The sequence below is a fragment of the Fukomys damarensis genome, unplaced genomic scaffold, assembly GCF_012274545.1.
Source record: "Fukomys damarensis isolate Sample0158 unplaced genomic scaffold, DMR_v1.0_HiC HiC_scaffold_2, whole genome shotgun sequence".
Taxonomy (NCBI): Eukaryota; Metazoa; Chordata; class Mammalia; order Rodentia; family Bathyergidae; genus Fukomys; species Fukomys damarensis.
In genome coordinates this window covers 13,728,051-13,749,220 of record NW_022900914.1, presented here as the reverse complement: position 1 = coordinate 13,749,220, position 21,170 = coordinate 13,728,051, and the positions used below count along the sequence as shown (strand labels likewise).

At 43.5% G+C, this 21,170-nt stretch overlaps 1 protein-coding gene across 4 annotated transcripts in view; it reads right to left on the bottom strand.

Annotated features, from left to right (window-relative positions):
- Positions 1 to 3,192: 3,192 nt before the first annotated feature.
- The window catches only part of Ltbp1 (latent transforming growth factor beta binding protein 1), a 219,578-nt gene continuing 201,600 nt past the window's right edge, over positions 3,193 to 21,170 (bottom strand). For all 4 annotated transcript variants that reach the window (XM_010645197.3, XM_019204342.2, XM_010645206.3 and 1 more), the window contains 3 exons: positions 9,930 to 10,052; positions 5,238 to 5,387; positions 3,193 to 4,267 (listed from right to left, as the gene is read on the bottom strand). In XM_010645197.3, the coding sequence (XP_010643499.1) occupies positions 4,086 to 4,267; positions 5,238 to 5,387; positions 9,930 to 10,052 (455 nt within the window). In that variant the 3' untranslated portion in view covers positions 3,193 to 4,085. The remainder of the gene's footprint in view (positions 4,268 to 5,237; positions 5,388 to 9,929; positions 10,053 to 21,170) is intronic.

Below are 21,170 nucleotides of genomic sequence, written 5' to 3'. Positions count from 1 at the left end.
ACCTCTGCCATTAGCAAGGGCTTCTGGTACTGGCAGCCACAGCAGTGGTGCAGAGCCTGTAGCACTTAACCATGACCAGTTGCTGGCATGGGCAGGGAGCACAAGGAGCAGCAGTGGCAAAACTGCACCATGTTTTCTATGGCACTCACCCCCAGTACTGACAGCAGTGCTCTGTCAGGTAGGTTGATAAGAGTGAGGTAGAGGTGAGAACTGCATAGGTAGGGTGGCAGCAGGAGCTACCGTGCTCCTCTCTGCCAGTGGCAGTGCATACCCAGGAGCAAAATTGAGGTCAAAGTCCTTCTGGACTCTCTTTGGTTAAATGTAGGAGCAACACAATGGCTGGAGCTGGAGTTTTTGTACCCCAAAATCCTACTCCTTCAACTTGTGGTATGTCTAGGGTCAAGATGACTGAGGGATGGATTGACAGAGTTGGCCAGGGCCACCTCAGCATATCCTTAGGGATGGGGGAACTGAAAGACCCATGGTGTCATCTTCCTGTCCTAGCAGTAACTGGGAAGTAGCAGCAGAAGCCACGTGGGTATTTGTCATCAGACCTGGTACTGGTGTGAGTCCGCATATGGCTACCATGACTTTGGTCTGAGTGCAAGGACCCCCTCACCTCCATCGTGAGGGAAGTGCCCTCTGTTCCCCGTCATATTGCAACACCCGTCCCCTACAGTATGGGCACCCAGTGGGCTTAGGTCAGTTACTCCAATGAGACAAGTTGAATTCAAAGTCAGTCCATGTCTGTCCATCTGTCTGTCCATCTCTCATTTCTAGCGTCCTTTCACAGTCACTCTCCTCAAAATGCAGCTAGCTACCTATTAGCTTTGTAACTTTGGTTCTTCCAGAAGGAAGTGAGTGCTGGGTTCTGCTATCTTTGATCCTAAAGATGTTTATAGTAACAGATTCTGTTCCTGTGCATTGTGTCTCTACGTGGTAGTGCATGTAACAATGATTTACATGTTAACTTCTTGTACTATTCACTCAAAATGTTCATGAGCCTGTCATTCATATCAAAATTTCTGACAGTGCATTTTTGGCACTCAGAATCACCCCAATCAAAACACATATTAGTCAAAAATAGTCTCATTGTATGTGAAACTACTAAAGCTGAATTCTGACATTACGTCAAACTTTTTTTTTTTTTTTTAACCAGGGATGGAGCTCTGGTCCTTGCACTTGCAAGGTAGGCACCAGAACCACTGAGCTAAATCCCCAGCCCCTGTCAAACATTTTTTTTAGAGAAATATGAATGATGAAGTTGAACATTGTGATGTATAACTAATGAAGTAAAAAGAACTGATATATTTAAGGGCTTAACTTGCTGGATTTGTACTTGGTGATCATTTTAATATGGCAGATTTCAAGAGAATAATTTTGAATGACAGAGGTTTAAGTGTGCTAGTCAGGTGTGGCTTATTTTTGGCACATGGTTTGATTTTATGCAAGAACGAAGTATTGTTGATAGCATTTTAAGGTGTAGAGACAGTCCATGGGTGGACAGAGGAGACCTGGCTGTTACTTGGGCCTGAGGTGCTTAGAAGTAGCCAGAAAATGCACGCTAGTGAACGAGTGGAATGCACCTTACTGTGTCTAGCTCTTCCTGGCTAATGAATTGTGACCACTGCCACAGATCTCAAACCTTGCATAAGGGCAACTGTACATTAAGAATTGGTGTAACTGGTGCTTCAAGGTAAACAGCTTTATTCTCTTGCTTTAGTACAGTTTGGAGATTTTTATCAGTGACAGCACTAAACTGAAAGGAGCTTTAAAAAATCCTATGTATCATACACATAAATTTTTCTGCGGCTGTTAAAAAAATCTGTGCACTACTCTAAAAAGTCACAGTTAATACTGTGTTTTCATTACATGGATAAGAATTTCCTGCTTAAACATTCTGTATGAGAGTGCCGACAGAATTTAAAAGACTTCAACTCAAACCTCCTAGTTTCACGAAAAAGCAACTGAAATGGCTTAAAACCATCATGTTAGAATGTAAGATACTCAAAGCATTTCTGCTTGGGATGGAAAGTGGTCATAAATTTCTCTCTTATACAGGCATCAGTTGAAAAATGTAAGAATAAGCTTTTGTGAAGGTTTCATGTCGTATTAGCTCTGTATTACCTTAAATGTAGTAGTTTTAGACAGTGCATGGGCATCTCATCATTGCATAGCTTTGGAAGCTGACAGCGTCATGGATGGCAACCAAGGTGTCAAGGTGTGGTCCTTCCAGAGACTCTAAGGGGAGTTGTTTCCTTGTCTCTTCTATCTCCCAGTGGCTGCCCGCTTTCCCTGGCTCAGGCCCCCTCCCTGGTTCCTCCATCTTTAAAGCTAGCAGTGGCCACTGAAACTTTTTCCATTGCATCTGACTTCCATATTCACATCTCTTTCTGATTTCCTTCTTAAATTTCTGAGTCTTTTCCTTGTAAGGACCCTGAGGTTAATTGGATGCACCCAGATAATCCAGGATAGTCTCCGTATTTCAAGGCCATCTGATTTGCAGTCTTCTCTAAAACCTTATTTACTCTTGTTTCAAGAGGCCTGTCTTCCAGGGAAATGTTAAACGGGGATATTTTTCTGTTGGGCATGCCTATACTGTACATAGTCTGTTTTTTTGTTGTTGTTGAACTCAGATGCTCTTATTAATAAAAGAGAATTCTGAATTTCACTGTAAGTTATGGAACAAACGCCTTACGTGTAGTAAGTAGGCAGGGACTGGGACCCTGAAAGCTACTGTTCACTATTCTTGTGAGACACATCTGTATTTATCTGCTTAGAGTTGCCATAACAAAGTGCCACAGACTGGATGATTTAAACAGGATAACTTCATTTTCTTGTGATTTTGGAAAGGGAAAGTTCAAGGTCAAAGTTTTTGTAGAGTTGGTTTCTTACCATTTTTTTTACCCCCTGGGCCCCTCTGCTTTGTTCTAGATGGCCATCTTCTCCTTGTGTCTTCACATGTGTCTTCCCTCTGTGTGTCCATGTCCTGAACTCTTCATATAAGGACACCAGCCACGTCAGACTACAGCTCATGTAACTTTAATTTCCTCTTTAAAGCTCTGTCTCCAAACACAGTCGTATTCTGAAGTACTGAGCATTAGAACTTCAAACTGAATTTTAGGGAAACAATGCATCCTATAACATCAAACTAATGATTATCTTATCAAAGACAATCTATCTTAATAGAGGACCACAGGTTAAAAAAAGGGGAGGGGAGCTAGGCAGGATACAACCTGTATGCATGAACTCACTGAAAATCACTCTTGGGCAGAATTTTTTTCTACAAAAATGGTAATTTATTTTGCTTTAACGTACAATAGTAAATATTTGGGGATCATTTTTAAAATTTGCTGGGCTTACTTTACATATTACAAGATTAGTATAAGCTCATAAATTCTTCCATTTCAATGAAGGAAAAAGATCCAAATGACATCTGCTAGCAGCTTGGCTAAGAATGGACATGAAAATCAGACAATACATGGAAATTATAAAGTTTTTTCTCCAAATGTGTATACAAGTTTTGAAACAAAATCACTGCCTGCTCCACAGGACAGACAATTCTATTTTAAAAATGTTCCAGACCAGGAATAGCATAACCCTGTGTCACAAAACTTATAATACAGCTTAACAACATTTAATCAAAGACTTTTGCACTTATTTTTATAACAATCTGAAGAAAAAGGAAAAACAGTAGCCAAGGAACTGCGCAACCAAAAAAAAAATCATATAAAACATTTCCACCACTATTTAAATGCCATATTTATGCAATAGTAATAAAACAAAACAACAAAACATAATAATACAGCCTTTCGTTTAAAATAACAGCACTGTTCTGCCTCTTTTCCACTGAATTTTACATATGAACAGACTATATATACTGGTTTTTCAGGGAAATATCCATTTGGTCTGTTTTCCAGTCAGACTCATACTAAATCCTCTCATTGTCTTTGGAGGACACGCAACTCCACGCTGTTTCCATACCTGCAACATTCTGGGTTAGGTGCGATGTCTCAAGTATTATCTGTTTCTCCCTTTTCCTTTACACAGTGCAGAGTATACGGGCTTAGGTGATGCAGACTCTTTCACTCCAGGTCACCGTCTTTTTCTAAATTCAAGGCAGTATTCAGTGGAGTGCAGTAGTTGGGCTTGTCAGAAGGTACATAGCCTGGCAAACACAAGCATTTGTAGGAACCTTCGGTGTTAATGCACTTAGCGTTCTTGCAGAGCGACATCCGGTTGTTCAGCTCATCACATTCATTTACATCTGCAAAAAGCCAACCCATGCAGGTGAGCAGTCTTGCATATCACTCTGTGAGAAGCACAACCTCCTCTCAGGGGGCAGCCAGCCCAGCCACCGCTCCCACCCGCACTGGGCAGTCTCTGCCACCATGGCTTGTTTCAATCATGTGCAATATAAAAACGATTACTTGCAGCTTAAGGTACATCATCAGGGAGAGTCTAGAATTGGTTTCCTTGTTCTCTAACTACATGAATGTTCTGCCAGCTTCACACTGTCATGTCAAGCCTCAAAGATGAAGGAACTATATTACTCCTTGATTTCTTCCCAAGTCACAGATGAAATGCTGGATTCTGTGAAGGGGAAGTGAGCAGAGAGCTCTCTCAGAGCAGCCACTCTTGGGCCTTCAGTTTCATTCTTAGATTTCTTTCCACACAATATACACTTAGGCTCTCACAGGCTGCTAACACCTGCGTGAGCTCACACTACCTATGTTCCAAACCCAACAAAGATTAAGATTCCCAAATCAAAGGTGGGCAAAGGGACTGCTACAGGAGGGAGAGGAAATGTTTTTTTTTAAAAAAAATTCAAGTATCTTTTGGCTGGGTGTGGTGGGGCACACCTGTAATCCCAGCACTTGGGAGGCTGAGGGAGGAAGATCGCTGTGAGTTCGAAACCAGCCTGGGCTACACAGTGAGTTCCAAGGGGCCAGGGATTTAGCTCAGTGGTTCCGAAAGCACAAGGCCGAGTTCAACCCCCGGTACCAAAAAAACAAAAACTAAAAAAATCAAGTATCTTTCATCATAGAGGCACAGTGCAGGTAAAATAAAATATCCTATTCACCTCAGAATGGGAGGGCACTGTGAAAGGTAGTTTTAGGAGGAGTTGTATCCAAAATGATTACTATGGAAGCTGTGTATTTTTCTGATGTCTATACTCCTTGATGTGGCCCCAGAGGATCTTGGGAAAAGAATGTCCCACAGGACTTTGATCTTACCCACACAGGTCATCCTGGCCGTGTCCAGGTGGTACCCGTCAAAGCAGTCACAGGTGTAACCTTCCTGGACCCTCACACACCGGCCATTCTCACAGCCATTGAGGATGCCACACTCCTCTGCTTGTAACTCCTCAAAGCTGTTTAAATAGCCTGGGAAGCAAAAGGTAGGAGCCAGGTTAGAAACTCTGTATTCCTACTCGGTTTGACTACTGAGGCTATGGTTCATTTCATATATATTTCTGATACCTGAAAACATCAGAATTTAATATGGAATATATCTATATACAATACAAAGCATACAAATATTTTATTGTATGTGTTGCACAGATTATCCCCACATTTCAAATTCTGATGTTTTATATTAAAATCACATATAAAATGAAAATGCAAGAATGGTTTTTGGTTTAGTTTTGAGACAGGGTCTTGCATTGTAGTTCATGCTGGCCTTCAACTCATGGAGATCCTCCTGCTTCATCCCCCCAAGTGCTAGGATTATAAGCATGTCACCAGACCTGGCTGGTTTTTGGTTTTGCTCTTAATTAGGAAAAGTGTTCATTCAAAATGTCACTTTTCCTGAGTTCTCAGTAAGGTTAATGTTAGAAAATCTTTCAGGGTAACAGTAGAGCCAGGCATGGTAGCGCAAGCAGATAATCCCAGCACTCGGGAAGCTGAGGCAGGAGGATGTCTGTGAGTTGGAGACCAGCCTGGGCTACATAGTGAGTTCCAGGTCAGTCTCAACTACATAGTAGTGTTCATTCAAAATGTCACTTTTCCTGAGTTCTCAGTAAGGTTAATGTTAGAAAATCTTTCAGGGTAACAGTAGAGCCAGGCATGGTAGCGCAAGCAGATAATCCCAGCACTCGGGAAGCTGAGGCAGGAGGATGTCTGTGAGTTGGAGACCAGCCTGGGCTACATAGTGAGTTCCAGGTCAGTCTCAACTACATAGTGAGACCCTGTCTCAAAAGACCACAAAACAAAGACGCACAAGAGGCGGAGAGGTGCTTTTTCAATTGGAGTTTTCAAGACCAGAAAAAACCCAGGCTGGCCTTGCTCTGTGAAGTCTGTTTGCTCTGGCTTTGGAATGAGCCCTACACAGGGATCAAAGGCTAAAGGCAGTAAAAAAGATTCAAAGCATCCTGAGAAATGGGAAAATACATCATACTTGTGTTTAGAAAACCAAAAGGCTTTTTTATAAAAATGAAATGAATTTTTTTAACTTGATTCGCTTTATAGTTTAAGATCTAGTTCTGAATCAGTTTAAAGACATCTAGTGTTAGCATTAGAAAAAAATGTAACCAGGCATCACAAATGTTTAGTCTTCTTTCTAAAGAGGAAAGTCACAAATACAACTGCATAATGACCCAAATATACTGATACATGGTCTCTCCTCTCCCCTCCCCTCCCCAAGCGCTCCTCAAATTATCTTCAAAGGAAATTAAATATAGGGCCCAAATTTTCTGCTCATTCTGGCCTTTGCAGCAATTCTCCAGAGGAACTGCAGGGGGCAGCAAAATATCATTGCTCTGCAAGGCCGTAAGGCCTACCGTGATTTAAAAAATCCAATAATACATCCATGGACATTAAAATTTCAAAATTTTAATGCGGAAAGAAACATTACAGGCCATCAGCACAATGACAGAAGATACTCAAAGTCAAGTTTAAAAATACTCATTTCAGAAAATAAGTTCTGAAAGAAAATATCAAAATTCCATGGTTTGTAGCAAAATCATTTTGATTTAAGTAGCTAGTAAAATTATTTTTTATTCAGAAATTAAAACATGAAATTAAGTGGCCGGGCGTGGTGGTGCATGCCTGTAATCCCAGCAGGGAGGCTGAGGCAGGAGGATCGCTGTGAGTTCAAGACCAGCCTGAGCTACATATTGAGTTCCAGGTCAGTCTCAACTACATAGCTAGACTCTGTCTCAAAAAACATGAAATTAATCTTGAAACTCTTGGATACATCAAGCAGATTCACCAAAATGCTTCATGATTCTGAAAGAGGTGGGCAGACTATAGCTGTGCAAAGCCAACAATGGTTACACTCTGGCCTTTTAGAGAAGAATATGGCAGTTTCTGCTGTAATAAATTCCACTTTAAGAAACACAGCTCAAACAGAAGGTAACAGAGATGGCAAACCATAAAGGTGGAAAGAAACCTCACTAGTTTCTCCCGTTACTGTGTGCCCTGAGAGCCCTGCTACTGGACTGTGAGCTCACAGGGGCGGGGCAGGGATTTCTCTGTAACTGGTGCTGTGTTTGATGGTCATTTCAGCATCACAGCTGGAGCTCTAAGAACTGCATGTCCACTTCCTGTGCTGCTAAATAGGAACTTATGTGACAACTACATGTTTATTTCTTAACAGTTATCATAAATTTTAAAAACGTTTTAGAGCAATGCTAGCATTAACATGAAGGAACCGAAAATAGAAAATTCCAGCATTGAAACTCCTGTAGCCTGTACTGTAATACGATAGAGGACAGACACACAGACACAGGCACACACCACTGTTAGAACAGACTGGACTCGGTATTTCTGGACTTATGGGGGCAAAGTGGGTATTTCTTCCTTTTTTAAAAGCAAATGTTTACTGACCTCCAACACCCACGGTGATGATTGTGTCTAAGTGTGCAGTCCTAGAGCGTTGAGTACATTTAGGGCGTTCCCAGGGAGTGGAGCTGTGGGCTGTTAATCTATGGTGTTAGAAGTCAGGATGTGGTTAGCCTCAGGAAAGGGTAGGAAGGGGCATTGTGACAATGTCCTTGTCCAGGCTGAGGGTTCCAGGTGTGTGCTGATCACCTTAGCTGCATGAACAGAACGCTGTGCTCGCGTACATTCTACAGCATTCTTAACTCTGCTGGGTGACTGGATGAAACGTCCTTTAAAGGAGTTAAAGATGAGCCGCCTGAAAATGTGCCAAAGGGGTATACAGAAGCTTTTAAACTGAAGAAGTCCCTGGAGGAACTGTAACCTCAGAATGGGTCCCCAAGCCTGTCCTCCTCCACACTCAGCAAGCCATAAAGATTCCTAGGGGAGGGAGTGTCCTTCACGTCCTAAGGCTGCAAAGGAGCTTTGATCACCAGAGGCTGGTAACCGGGGCTGCAGTGACCCTGGACAAACAACTCCTGAAGTAACCATTATCCCGTACTATCTCTGACATTCCCTTTACTGATCTCTCCTGGTAATGTGCCTAGAACTCAACTATCCTAGCACAGATATCCATTTTTCCTATCATTCTTTCACAAATTCATTATTCTTTGTCTAAAAAGTGTAAAAATTCCTTTGGACTTCTCTCTTGTGCAGACCCCAGGTACATGTAACCCCACAGAACATTTATATTTTCTCTTATTCATAAGCACGTGTACTAACCCAGTTCTCAGATCCAGCCAGAGAACCACCTAAGAACTAAGGGAGGACAGAGGAGATTTCTCTCCCACACTTAAAAAACCCAAAGGCAGGAGAAAGAAGAGAGAGGAAACAGAAAGGTAAGCAGGAAAAGCTTTTTTGACTGAGGAAAGAGCCTCTGATGTAACTACGAAGTTCTTGGGGCCAGCCAGGTTAGCTGGGTAACAGGGCCCAGAAGAAGAAAAAGCGTCCTTGCATTTGGAATCCAGCAGCCTCTCTAACGGTGTGGGCCTTGGGGACTTCTTGCCTGAGAATGTGGTGACAGGTACAGGAGGTGGACAGGCTCCCGAATCAGCACCTCCCCTCTCCCTGCTCCTGAAGTGAGACAGCCTATTGTGTACGAACTACTACCCCATTTGAACCCTTCAGTCTTCAGACCTGAAGTCACCGATCTGTATGTGAAAGCTCTGCTGGCCCCAGTGAAAAAACAGCCCGTGTGTGTACGTTTGTGTGTGTGTGCATGTCCTCAGGCAGGGCCCTCTGGCTGTCCAGGGCAGGGCATTTCCTTTCTAGAGGGGACACTGCGTATTTGCACACACACACGGCCACCTCCTGCAGGAAAGCTCTGCTCACAACTCTAGGAAAAGCTGGCGCACATCACTTCTTACTTAATAAATCCCTTCACAAGTGGATTCTAAAAGTTTATTTCTCACAGGGAGAGCTTTTTTGACCTCCTACTCTAAAATTCGAATAAAGATCAGCTCGGTACGCTTAACATTTGTCATTTCCTCAAGGACAGAATGCTCCAGGCCCTTGAAGTAGGCTACTGCTTCGTGTGAGGAGAAATAGTTTTGCTGTGGCAGCTGCAGTAACAAGATCATTCTTGTTCCTCTAAGGAAGGTAAACAGTGTCCCCACCAGCAAGACTAATTACGTGATGTGGCAGTTCTCACCCCTGGGGGTACAGGAGGTCCACCTGGGGGTTGTAACTCCAGCTGCAGGGCACCCCCCAGACATCCTCACCGGCAGGTCTGGGCCCGGGCCCACAGAAGTCTGCATTGTGAACTGGTTCCCACGATTGCATGTTTGATAACCACGGAGTGACTCTTAGCCACAGTTTAGTTTCAAAGTAACTGAACGAGGCTGCTTACGGTCCTGGATGAAGTAGGGGTCCGGTTCTGGAGAGTACTGCTCACTAAAGTCAACCAGGGCATCGCGTCCATACGGCCGCCGGCGTCCTGTCACGGGGATGTTACACAGCTGTGCGTAGTCGTCTGAGGAGGAAGGACACACAGCAGCGTGAGACCCATGGCCGCTGGCGGCACCGGCGTAACTGAACGAGGCTGCTTACGGTCCTGGATGAAGTAGGGGTCCGGTTCTGGAGAGTACTGCTCACTAAAGTCAACCAGGGCATCGCGTCCATACGGCCGCCGGCGTCCTGTCACGGGGATGTTACACAGCTGTGCGTAGTCGTCTGAGGAGGAAGGACACACAGCAGCGTGAGACCCATGGCCGCTGGCGGCACCGGCGCATCTACACCCACGCCCGAGGAGGGCTGCGGGCAAAAACAGCTTCAGAACATGTCCCAAGACAGGGAGGAAAGTAATGAAGAAAATCGGAGGGTGCGTCAGGCCTGCTGGAAGAATGGCTTTATACAAGACCATTGGACCTTATCATCGAAAAGCATTTCTAAGGCCTGAAGTAGTCACCCTTACTGACAGCTGGGCTTTCATTCACTGGAAACAGGCAAACCGTATCTCTGGTGTTCAGCAAGGATCCATCAGCAAGCCAGGAGGCTGCTGGTCCGCGACTTGGATTGCAACCCCACCCCAGTCTCCTAGACTGCTGTGTCACCCCGCGGCCCTTCGGAGGATAAGTGTGGCAGCAGGGGAGCAGTAACGACAGCTAACGGCCGCACACTGCCTGCTCCGTGGCCTGTGTCTCGCGTGGAGGCTAAGCACCCGACACACCTCTGTCGTCACCTGCATCTCACACAGAAAAGCACGGAGAGGTGAAATCCCAGCTGGCCTGCGGCAGCACCAGACCTAGAGCCCGGAATGCAGCACAGAGGTGCTAACCTGGAACATCCTCCCTCTCCTCCGACAGGTCAGGTCCTCTGGGATTCCTGTCACCGCCTGCTTTGTGCCCCAGCCAGAGTCTCCTGCAGTGACCACTTCCTCGGGCCACATTCCCACTCGAGGCTGGGCCGGCCCCCAGCTGTCTGACTGCTCAACTCGCTCTAGTTCGCCTGAGGGGACCCGCCCAGCACAGCAGTTACTCCCCGAATCTGGAGGGAGAGCTGTGGGAAGGTTGGCTCCACACGCTGAGCACACAGATGACGGCAAGTGCACTGTCCAGGCAGTGACAATCCCGGGGTTTCCTTCCTCAAGGTCCACAGATCTGCGGGACCGGCTGGCAGGGCAGCAAACCCCAGGACTGTATGGCCGATCTCGGGGCACACGGACAATGCTCACGCCTGTCTGGGGTCCTCCCCTTGTACGGAACAGAGAGAACATTAGGCAACAGTGTGGACTCTGGAGACTTCCTTTCAGCTGAGGGAGTGGGGGGAAGGTGTCCGAAGGGCTGTGCGTGTGCACTCACACACTCACACACACACACACTCTGAGGGATGTGCAGGAGGCTGGAAAAGACCTTGGGCCACTGGAATCCTGGTTGTCCCTTCCTCAAATTTTCTTTAGGGCAAAGCATACCAGCAAGAGCATCCAGACCCTTGGCATCCCTAGCACTGATGAAGCCATTTCATGAGAAATACGACTTTCACTAAAGAATAACCAGAACCTGGTAGAGAATCTTTGACAGAAAAAAGTACACCTTCAAACAGAGAAAGCACAAATCGTCATCCGTTCTGGTTAAATTCTGAAAAAAAATTGGGAATTTCCATTCTAGAGCGAAACCACTCAAATACTTACAAGTTGTTGAGAGCTGAGGTAATTTCTCATGGCCTTTTATATATATTTGTTGTACATCAGAAGAGGAGACTTATTCAATAGTTTTATATGAGTTTAAATGAGAATGGATAGAAAAAATAAATTCCTGTAGTTAATTTGTAAAACTAAACCCAGGGACGACAGGGTGTCCTCTTGGGCAGCTCAAACATGTCCAGTGACAAAAGAGGGCCCGGCCGCAATCCTGTGCCCTGCCCCTTGCCCACGCCGCCTCCTCAGAGAAGCAAGATGGCCACAGCTCTCCGCATATGGCGATGCCAAAGCGGGGACCTGGTGTGAGATGAGGAGCAAAGACGTCCATTCCTGTGCATTGTTCCAAAACCGCTTCCTGCGAGGGCTGCATGTGAAGGACAGCTACGTAGATGGAAAGGAGTTTCATTACAGGAAGACTTTTGGGGGTTAACTTTAAAGCACAAAGGCACAGAGAAGGGAAACTCAGTTGTGTCTGGGAACTGCCCACCCAGTGTTTCCAAACGAAGGCTCACAGCTTGACCCAGGCTGGTGGGGGCAGCAGGAAGAAAGGTGGGAGGTGGCACCTTTGGGATTAGGCACATCTTTGTTTCCCAGCCAGATGTTTTTACTCTTGAGATTTAGGACTTACTGTCCTCTGTAGCTGTTTTCCTTTCTCTAACGCATTGACATGCCAAGCTTCAAGACGGTTTGGGTCAGCTCTGAAAATATCATTTCTGCACGTCCTGTTTCATACAGGAACACGGGCTGCTTCCCCTCAGCGGTACGGCATGTGGTCTGAATGACTTTTCTGGGCGTATGGATGGGTCTACCTTCATCCATCCACGCCACCTCTCCTGCCGTACACATCTGCTGTGACTCTTGGCCAAGGTCAAGGGTGAAGTGAGCACATGGGTAAGGGAGAGAATGTGGGCTTTGGAGACGGAGGCAGGGCTTGTGTCCAGGTTAGCAATTGTGGGCAAACCTCAGTTTCCACATCTGTCAGACAAGGGTAGTAACTGTCTACCTCCGCGTCACTGACATATGAAAAATGAGAATGTTGTGGAATTGTTTATAAATTTCAAAGCACCAAGGAAAAAGGCACTTGCTCACACTGTTTTCCCCCAAGTGAAATCACTATGTCCCTGCTGAACATGTGGAAACAGATTTTCAGGGACAGTATTAGAACAAGCGACTCGTAGCAATGTTAATGTTCAAATGACAGGAAAGCTCCCAATGGGAAAAGAAGTATTATGGTAAATTGAGAGTAGGTTTGTGTACAGGGGACAAAAAGGAGTAGCACGGACTATTCTGACTCTTGGACAAGGTATCCTCATCAGGACTCTGGAACAGGTAGATTTCTAGCAAGTGTGGGATCTTTGAAGGTCCCGGCCACAAGCAGAACCCACTGTAGCTTGGAGGTGTTTAGCCTTGGCTACTCCTAGGGTCACTACAGGGGTCCAGCGTGGCAGGCAGCAGGAAACCGTGGCTGGCTCCAGGTCCAAAGCCCAAGGGCAGATCTTGAACTCCCAGGAGGACCCATGAGCAGCTTTTGGTTGCTGCTTTCTCCAGCTCAACGTGTGCACACAAACACACATTTTCCGTCCTTCGAATCTCTCTCCTTCCCCAGCACACCCTTTATTTACGCACATCATCAATCGCCTCACTGTCTGGGGCTCCCTGGAGAGGACTGGTTTTGCTTGTCGTAGGAGGTGTGCTTCGCAAGGCAGGACCATTTCAGAGGCCCCTTAGAATGTGCCCCTTTGGGATCTAGCCAGACACAAATGTGAAATGAACAGGAAATGAAAACACTGGCACCTCAATGTACCCCCCCAATTCCTCAGGTCCCCAAGTACAAATACTCAGCTTTCAATCATAGCTATGAAAAGGAGGCATGGATGGCATGGGACACCATCGCTAAGTGGTCTAAACAAGATCCAGGCCATGGATCGCACTAATTTCCTGACACGGCGGATTCGTACGACACATGGTGCTTTGATTTTTCACTATAAATTGAAAAATAATTTTAATTACCCCCTGGAGCCAGGAGGTCTGCCCCCCGCCCTGCTGTCAGCAGCAATGGGGGCACATTACACTGCCCTGGCAGGAACTGTCCATGCCGGATGACAGACACATGTGCGCAGCCGGTCTGGACAGTCACGTGTCCCAGCGCCACTCTGGCATGTGAGAAGCAGGCGGTGAAGTTTAGCGCTGTCTGAGGCAGATTAGATTCAGCTGCTCTTAGAAATGAAGCAGAGGCCTCGTGTCAGCCTCTATACATCAGGGGTGAAAAATTCTATTCTCTAAAGTCTGAACCGCATAGACAGGGAGACACACAAGGAGCGATTTTTATGAATTAAGAAATATGGGTCATAGTTCACCTCCCACCAGATCTCTCCCCCACAGGCTTCGACATGTATTATGGATGGCGGTGCTCAGAAAACACCAACCAGGACAGGAAGGAAGGACAGAGAGCAAGGAATGGGCACCCAGGGCTCAGTGAGGGTCGTCAGAGGCACTTTTCTTAAACTGAATTAGTAAAAGCTTTGACATAAATAAAATGTTTAGCATTTACAGAAGAGTCCATCCATCCAGTACTGGGCAAAGAGGGTGACAGAGAGCCTTGGCTGGCACTGCTGTTGACTCTGGGGAAATGGACATCTGCAGGTCGCCATGACGCTTTTTTTTTTTTTCAGAGACTAAAGTCTTAGTCCCTGTGGAGAGGCAGACACTCTGCTTCGTTGAAATGAAAATGTTTGGAGCTGTAACAGAAAGTGTGCAGTCTACAAAGAGAAAGGGATCTGGAATCAGAAAACTTGGATTCTACTCAGAGATTTTCTATAGCACTTTGGTCAGGACACATTTGTCTGAGCTTTAGATCCTCCATCTTCTGACAGGATAATGGTTCTCTTTGCCTTAGCTGTGCTGAAAGCGACCCACGCATTGTTTCATTCAATGACTGGTAAGTTGACTGATTCATTCATTGCTTCGATCAGAGGCTGAGAACAGTAGGAACAGGGCGAAGGCTGGGAGAGGCAGGGGACGATGATGCCACTGTGACCAGCTCTGAGCTCTCTCTTCTTTCGGTGGGCAATCAACTTCCAAAGAGAAGTTTCTCCAGATCATCCAGGCTGACTCCAGTCATTATGCTGTGTGCCAGACCCTATGTACTTCTCTCTACGCTTTCATTTAAATCTCAGAAAAACCCAAGAAATCTTTGTAACCAGCACCTTTTGTTTCCCATACAAACACTAAGGTTTACAGCATAACTTAACCAAGGTCTGGTGAGGGATTTGAACCCAGAGTGTTCTATGTGCCAAACCATGTTCATTCTCTCCACGGCTGCCCTTCTAACACCCCAGAGAATTATTAACTGCACTCCCTAGACCCTCAGCGTCAGGGAAGCACCTCGATCAGAAATAAAAACATTTGTGCCTACAATCCCAGAGAGAGTCAAAACCGCGAATGCTGATGAGCTCAGCTCCACAGGGGTCAGCTGAATCATTAGCAGGATTTATGTTTATTGAATTTGCTTGATATATTAGGTGAAAGAGATCAAATTGCTTCGTATTCAATTAAGTTGTACTTGTCAAGGATGGGGAAGTAATGAAGTCTACAGTCTGGGCAGAGTTTATATTCTGTGGGACGCCAGTAAACGTTACTGCTCTAGAAACCCTCGGCCCTACCACCACTCAAGAGTCCCACCTCCAACTTTCACCCAACAGTACCCCTCAAGTTCAGTCACACCCCGGGTATTCCACCCGGAGGCTGCTTAGCTAGGCCAGGACCAAAGAGATACGTTCAGGTACAGATGCCAAAAAGAGGGGTGCTCCTCTCCTGACCTCCCTTTGTGGACCTAGAGCCACAAATTCGTATTCTTGCAATACTATTACATTACGCTACGAGGAAAGCTTTACAATAACGACGGATAAGTCACGAATTTCTTACTGAGATGTGCATGAAGGGTTTCCTAAGTACCTAGGACTTTGGAAATACATCACAAAGTCTTACAGTCAAGGCAGTCTCAAAGAAAATTTGGAACATGGTAACCTCTAGTATCTGCCAGGAGATAACAGTGGACAACAAAGAGGTAAGGGAGGGCAGGTAAACCGTTTCACTTTCCCTGCCTGCTCTTGGATACCACTTTAAAGCAACAAGCTGGGAAGCTGACAATTAGGGGAAATGAGGGTTATCTATAAGGACTATCTATATTTCATTTTTCTTCATTAACCAACTAAGAACTACTTAAAAACAAGAACGAGCCTACGAATTAAGCAGAGATTCTAGTACACTGTGAACATACCAAGTGCTCCATCACCGTCTACCTTAGAGTGTTGTGTTAATTTTACTTCAACTAAAAGGAAAGTAAAGATAAAAAAAAAAAAAAAAAGGAAAATGCAAGTCGTGTACATTAAACCTGGAATTCATCCAACTTCTATGTTTAACTATAAGATGAAGACACAAGACTCCCAGGTCCCTTCCCTTTTGAATGATGTGATTCTAAGCAGAAAACATTTTATCATTGGGTTGGAAAAGGCAGAGGAAGGAACAGTAATTTGTTCTTGTAACTTGCAGCTGCAGTATGAGGTGCTCACCACTAGGTGCCGCCCACCTGGATGTGGGCAGTCACCAAGCACCTTGACACTGCAGGGCACTGATAGGCTAACCTTCCCAGGCCCACCCTCCCACCAAAGACCCAGGTTTAGAGCATGTAGTTGTATTCCAGAGATCAAGTCAGGTTGCACCCTCGGTTATATTGTAAAGTATATATATTTTTGGATTTAAATTTTTTTCCTTTTTGGTTACTATGAGATTACATTCCTTGTGAGGAACTGGTTTAGGAACATAAAAGATCTTTAAAGCGATTGGGGGGGTGGGAAGGGAAAGTAGATGAAACAGGAATTAAGATGTAAAGTAGTACATTTTAACATAGCTCATTGAAAGAAGTTTTACAGTAGAGAAAACTCTTCTACTGTTCGTTCCAATCTCTCCGGGTCGATATGCAGAAGGATAAATCTCAAGGCTCTGAAATAACACAGATCTAGCTGCGCGCACTACCATTATTAGCAGAGCAAGCTCTAGGAGAGGTAATATCGAAATACACTAAGCAGGGCCAGCATCATTACCCATGACATGGAGCTCGTTCGACTACAGGGAAAATCCCTGCTACACAGAAAACTGGGACTGCGTTAAAATGTCTGACTTGACTTTGTGATGTCTTCATATGTTGCTGTTTACCTTAATTTGAGATGATTCTCCTCTTCCCCTCTGGTTCTGTTCACAATCAGATAATAGCACAAGCAGCTCCTACTTCTGGCACTGATTTCCCTGGCTGTCCCTGGGAGGGGTTCACACACACACAGTGCCCTGTGAATGCCATCTTCTAGGGCTGAGCAGCGTGCAACAGCACAACTGTTCACAACCGCCCTGCCTGTCCCTGAGGACCTGAATCATAAACAGGCTCCAATAGGTCAGGAACCCTCTTGACAAGCTAATCTGCACATAATTCACTCCCTTCTTAAGGAACTGGCTATACTGATGCTGAGTAAAACAACTGCCTTCCTAGTCTCTGCAGCCCAGAAATTCATGCAAGCTCAAGAATTTAGAGGCTTTCTGAGCAATTAATTCCAAGGGGCACCAGGTGTTTGCTCAGGAAGGGAGAGGAGATAAACTTCCTCACCCTTATCTGCGAGGCAGCCTGCTCTGGTCACAAGCAGGGAGGCAATAGTTTTGTTCTAACCACAGCTATCCTATGAAAGGCTAATAAAAAGAGGTACAAATAAACACAACACTTGAATTCAAAGCCTCCAAACAGAACAGAACTTTAAACTGTGCGGTGATATTTTCCTAGTCATACTCATCGTAATTCACTCTTCTCAGAGCACACATTAACTAGGCCTGTTATCAAAGAGAAAAGAAAACCAGCAAATTGTATTTAAAACACGTGGAAGTAAAATCCAACAAGAGAACACTGAAAGGACACTTCTAGAAAAGGGAATGCCCCTTCGTAACCACTCATATCCAAGGAGAAAGTTTAAACTGCAAAGGCTGTTAACGTTTGAAGTAAACTATAGACTGCTTGGTAAAACTGAAAATATAAGTGTTATTTTTGTGATCATATTATCTTACATGCATATCTTAATTCCCCCTTTCAGCTCTAAATTAGATCGTAATGTGACATCGGTGAGCCTGGAGTCATAATTTAATTTATGTTCTATTCAGAAGGTTACTTTAACAGAGAAGGCAAATGCTTTCTTAGCCACTTCCATGCAGCATAGCGTTTAGGAAAAAAACATGAATAAATGGACATTCTTCCTTGAGCTATAAACAATAAATAAAGATCCTTTGTTTTGTAAAGTTAATGGGTTTAGGGTGACCATAAAAAAAAATCTAGTTTTAACATTTACAAACTGAATACAACGAGCATTCATTCAAAATGCAACACAAAGCCTCCCCTGACATCCCACGTTCTGCTAGCAGCGGAGGAGCCTGCAGGACGCACTGAAGCAACCTAGCTGCCCCCGGTGGGACTCTGGGCTGCCTGGCTTCCTGAACATCTTCTCATCTTTGATGTTTTGCCGCCAGCCCCACATAACAAGGCAGCCACGTAGACCAAGCATTGGCTCAATGTTTCCTGGAGTAAGGTTAGATAGCAATGACTGCGACTCATGGAGTATTTACTGACTGTGTGCCAACCCCTTACCTGCATTTACCTGTCGAGCACCCCCCCTGATGCAGGTCTGGGTACTGCCATTCTACAGAGGAGGAAACAAGGTTTGCTAGGGTCATGCTGTATCACAGAACTACATGTGCATAGTCACAACTGAATTCTATTTTGCAATGGTCCCTTTAAAGAAGGAAAAGTACTTTCATGCTTCTACTGGGAGGGGTGAGAGGAAGTTATTTTTTAATATCTTTTCAATGAAAAACAATATAAATTGCTTATTGGCCATTTCATATGGCCATATAGTATCCAATTTTTCTATTTCGATGGATACCAAAAATTCAGTTCCAAAGTTTAGACCCAAAGTGCACAGAGTCAGCAAACATGGTAACCACTCAACTTAGGAGGCCTTTTCTAGTTTTTTGGGGGTATCAGAGATCAAACTCGGGAACTTACGTTTGCAAAACAGGCAGTGGAACCACTGAGCTAAATCCCGGACCCTTTCTATTTTAATTTTAATTTTCCATTACAGTTGGTTCACAGCTACTCTGTCTTGAATCATAATGCTCTAGATGTATGATCAAAATGATAAACGCTCTCATATTAAGGCAGTATTAACTATCATAGCCTCCCAGAGAGGCCTCAGTTTTGGATACAGGAGATTGAAGCAACTGGTCCAGTGTAAGGGACAGAGCAAGTGCCAAAGGCAAAACAAGATCTCTGGATGCCTAAACTGAAAGCGGTGTTTGCTGCGTCTGACAGGTAGGATGTTCCAGACTTCTTACTAACATTCTTTGGAAATACTTCTTGGAAAAGATTTTAAACTGTGATTACTGAGAAATCTTTTTGCAACTATTTCCCGTTACAATATTTTTTCAGGATTTGTTCATGACTCAAAATCCCCATCTTCCTTCACACCTCCAAGGCTATTATGCAACTCTGTACACTGAAATCTTTGGGAATGGACAAGAGTGATGTATAGATTGGGAAGAAATCACTAGTGCAATTGTTCTAAAGCATATTCCAAATTCTTTTAGTTTTGCAAAACTATATGAAAAAACTGGGCTACACTAGCGATTAGGATGTATTCAAATTGAGTCATAACAAGTGGTGGATAAAATATGCTTATCATGTACAGTTAAGTGACATAATATTTAGGAATAAGATATCCTACTTCTGATATTTTACATTCTAAATGCAAACTGTGCATCTGTTTCAACAGTCTTTACCAAGTAAGTAGATGTTTAGTGAATAATTAAATCAAGGAAGGAATTTAAAATTAAAAATAAATAAATTAGATTTTAACTACCTCTTATAAACTGTAAGATGTATATATCTTATATGCAGTAATAATCATTCTTTTAGTATTCGGAAGAGTATGAATAATTTTTTTTGGGGGGGGTACCGGTGATTGAAGTCAGGTCCTTGCACTTGCAAGGGAGGTGGCAGAACCACTGAGCTAAATCCTCGGCCCAATATCTCTTACAAACAGACTGTACTATAGAGGAGTGAAAGCCAACTAAACCAGAAGGTAGGCAATACAGACATGCTTTCTTTAGCAGATACTAAGAGCATATTCAGAATGTCTTTACACTATTGCACCTTTAGCAGACATTAAAATTTATTTGTTCTTTTATTAGTCATTAGTCAACACTTACATGAGGGCAGTGATGGATAAACTATACATAACACCAGCCTCAGAGTTTAAATTCTAGTTAGACCTTTCTCTTAATTTCCATGCGAAAACGGTGCAGAGAGACATGTTCCAGAAGCAAGGTTAGAAGAGGTGGTCATGTTGATTTCTTTCCTAGAGCTCATCTTTCTTTTCCTATACATTCTAGCCATTGTTGCTTCTGCTTGGTTCTTAGAAACAGTGTTTAATTTGAAGAGGATACATCGTACAAATAATCATAGTAAAAAAGGTAGAGTTATAAAAAGTCATCAACCTAGCTAGATATGTTCTTCCCTTCATTTTTTACACAAGTAGTAAGTTTACCAATTGTTATTCTTTCTCTGTTTTTAAAAACATGGCTTAGAAATCATTCTATGTTAGGATATACAAACATGCCTCATTTGGAAAAAGGATTGTACAGTATTTCCCACACTTTAAATATACCATAACTGATCAAATTTTTGAAAATATTCTGATTTTTCCTGGTCATGCTGCAAAACTTTTCTTCATGGAACTCAAGTATATACAGAATGAGTGCTCAGAATGAGGCTTTTTGAATCAAATTTATTTGTACATCTAAATCTTCAAACTTTTCTTATAACAAGGAGCCCATACCTCTATGTTTTGATGAATATTAGTGCTTTATTAAAATCTGACTTTTCAATTTCTTTTGTGTCACTTATATTTCCTCTGGGACATTTAAAAAAAAAAAAACATTCTTAGCTTTCTGCACCTGAGTTCATTTATTGAGAGTGCTTCCACGGTTGATACCTATTTTGTAGTACATCATACTACCAACAGGTGGCACTCTCCCAATACAACACTGTCCTGTTAAGAAATTTTCTAAACCTCAAAGCTTTAAATCAAGACTCTAGGTCTACTTTAACGACTTACTGACAACAAATATAATTATTTTAATATAACCACAGACACTAGGGTCCCTGGATACTTTTGATTTCACTGTTCAAATGTTTTGAATTTTCATTTACAAATCAAAAGATTTTTATTTCCCAATGTAACAGAATCCTATGTTTTGTAAATCATGAGTATGTTTTCCAGCAAATTTATCCTTCTGAGAATTCCAATAAAAGCATTAAAATTCATTTAAAATTAATAAGTATCACCGACAGTTTATTATTTACTAAGAATTGCTGACACTTCAATTCATTAATCAAATATTACACTCTTTACTACGTCTGGCAATACAGATTTAGATGGTATACTGACTCTCATTTAGTGGTACTCTGTTAGATCTAAAATTGTAGGTTTTCTCTTAGTGCACAAGAGGAGAAAGTTTAAGAATCTCAGCTTTTTTTTTTTTTTTTTTTTTTTTGGGGGTTT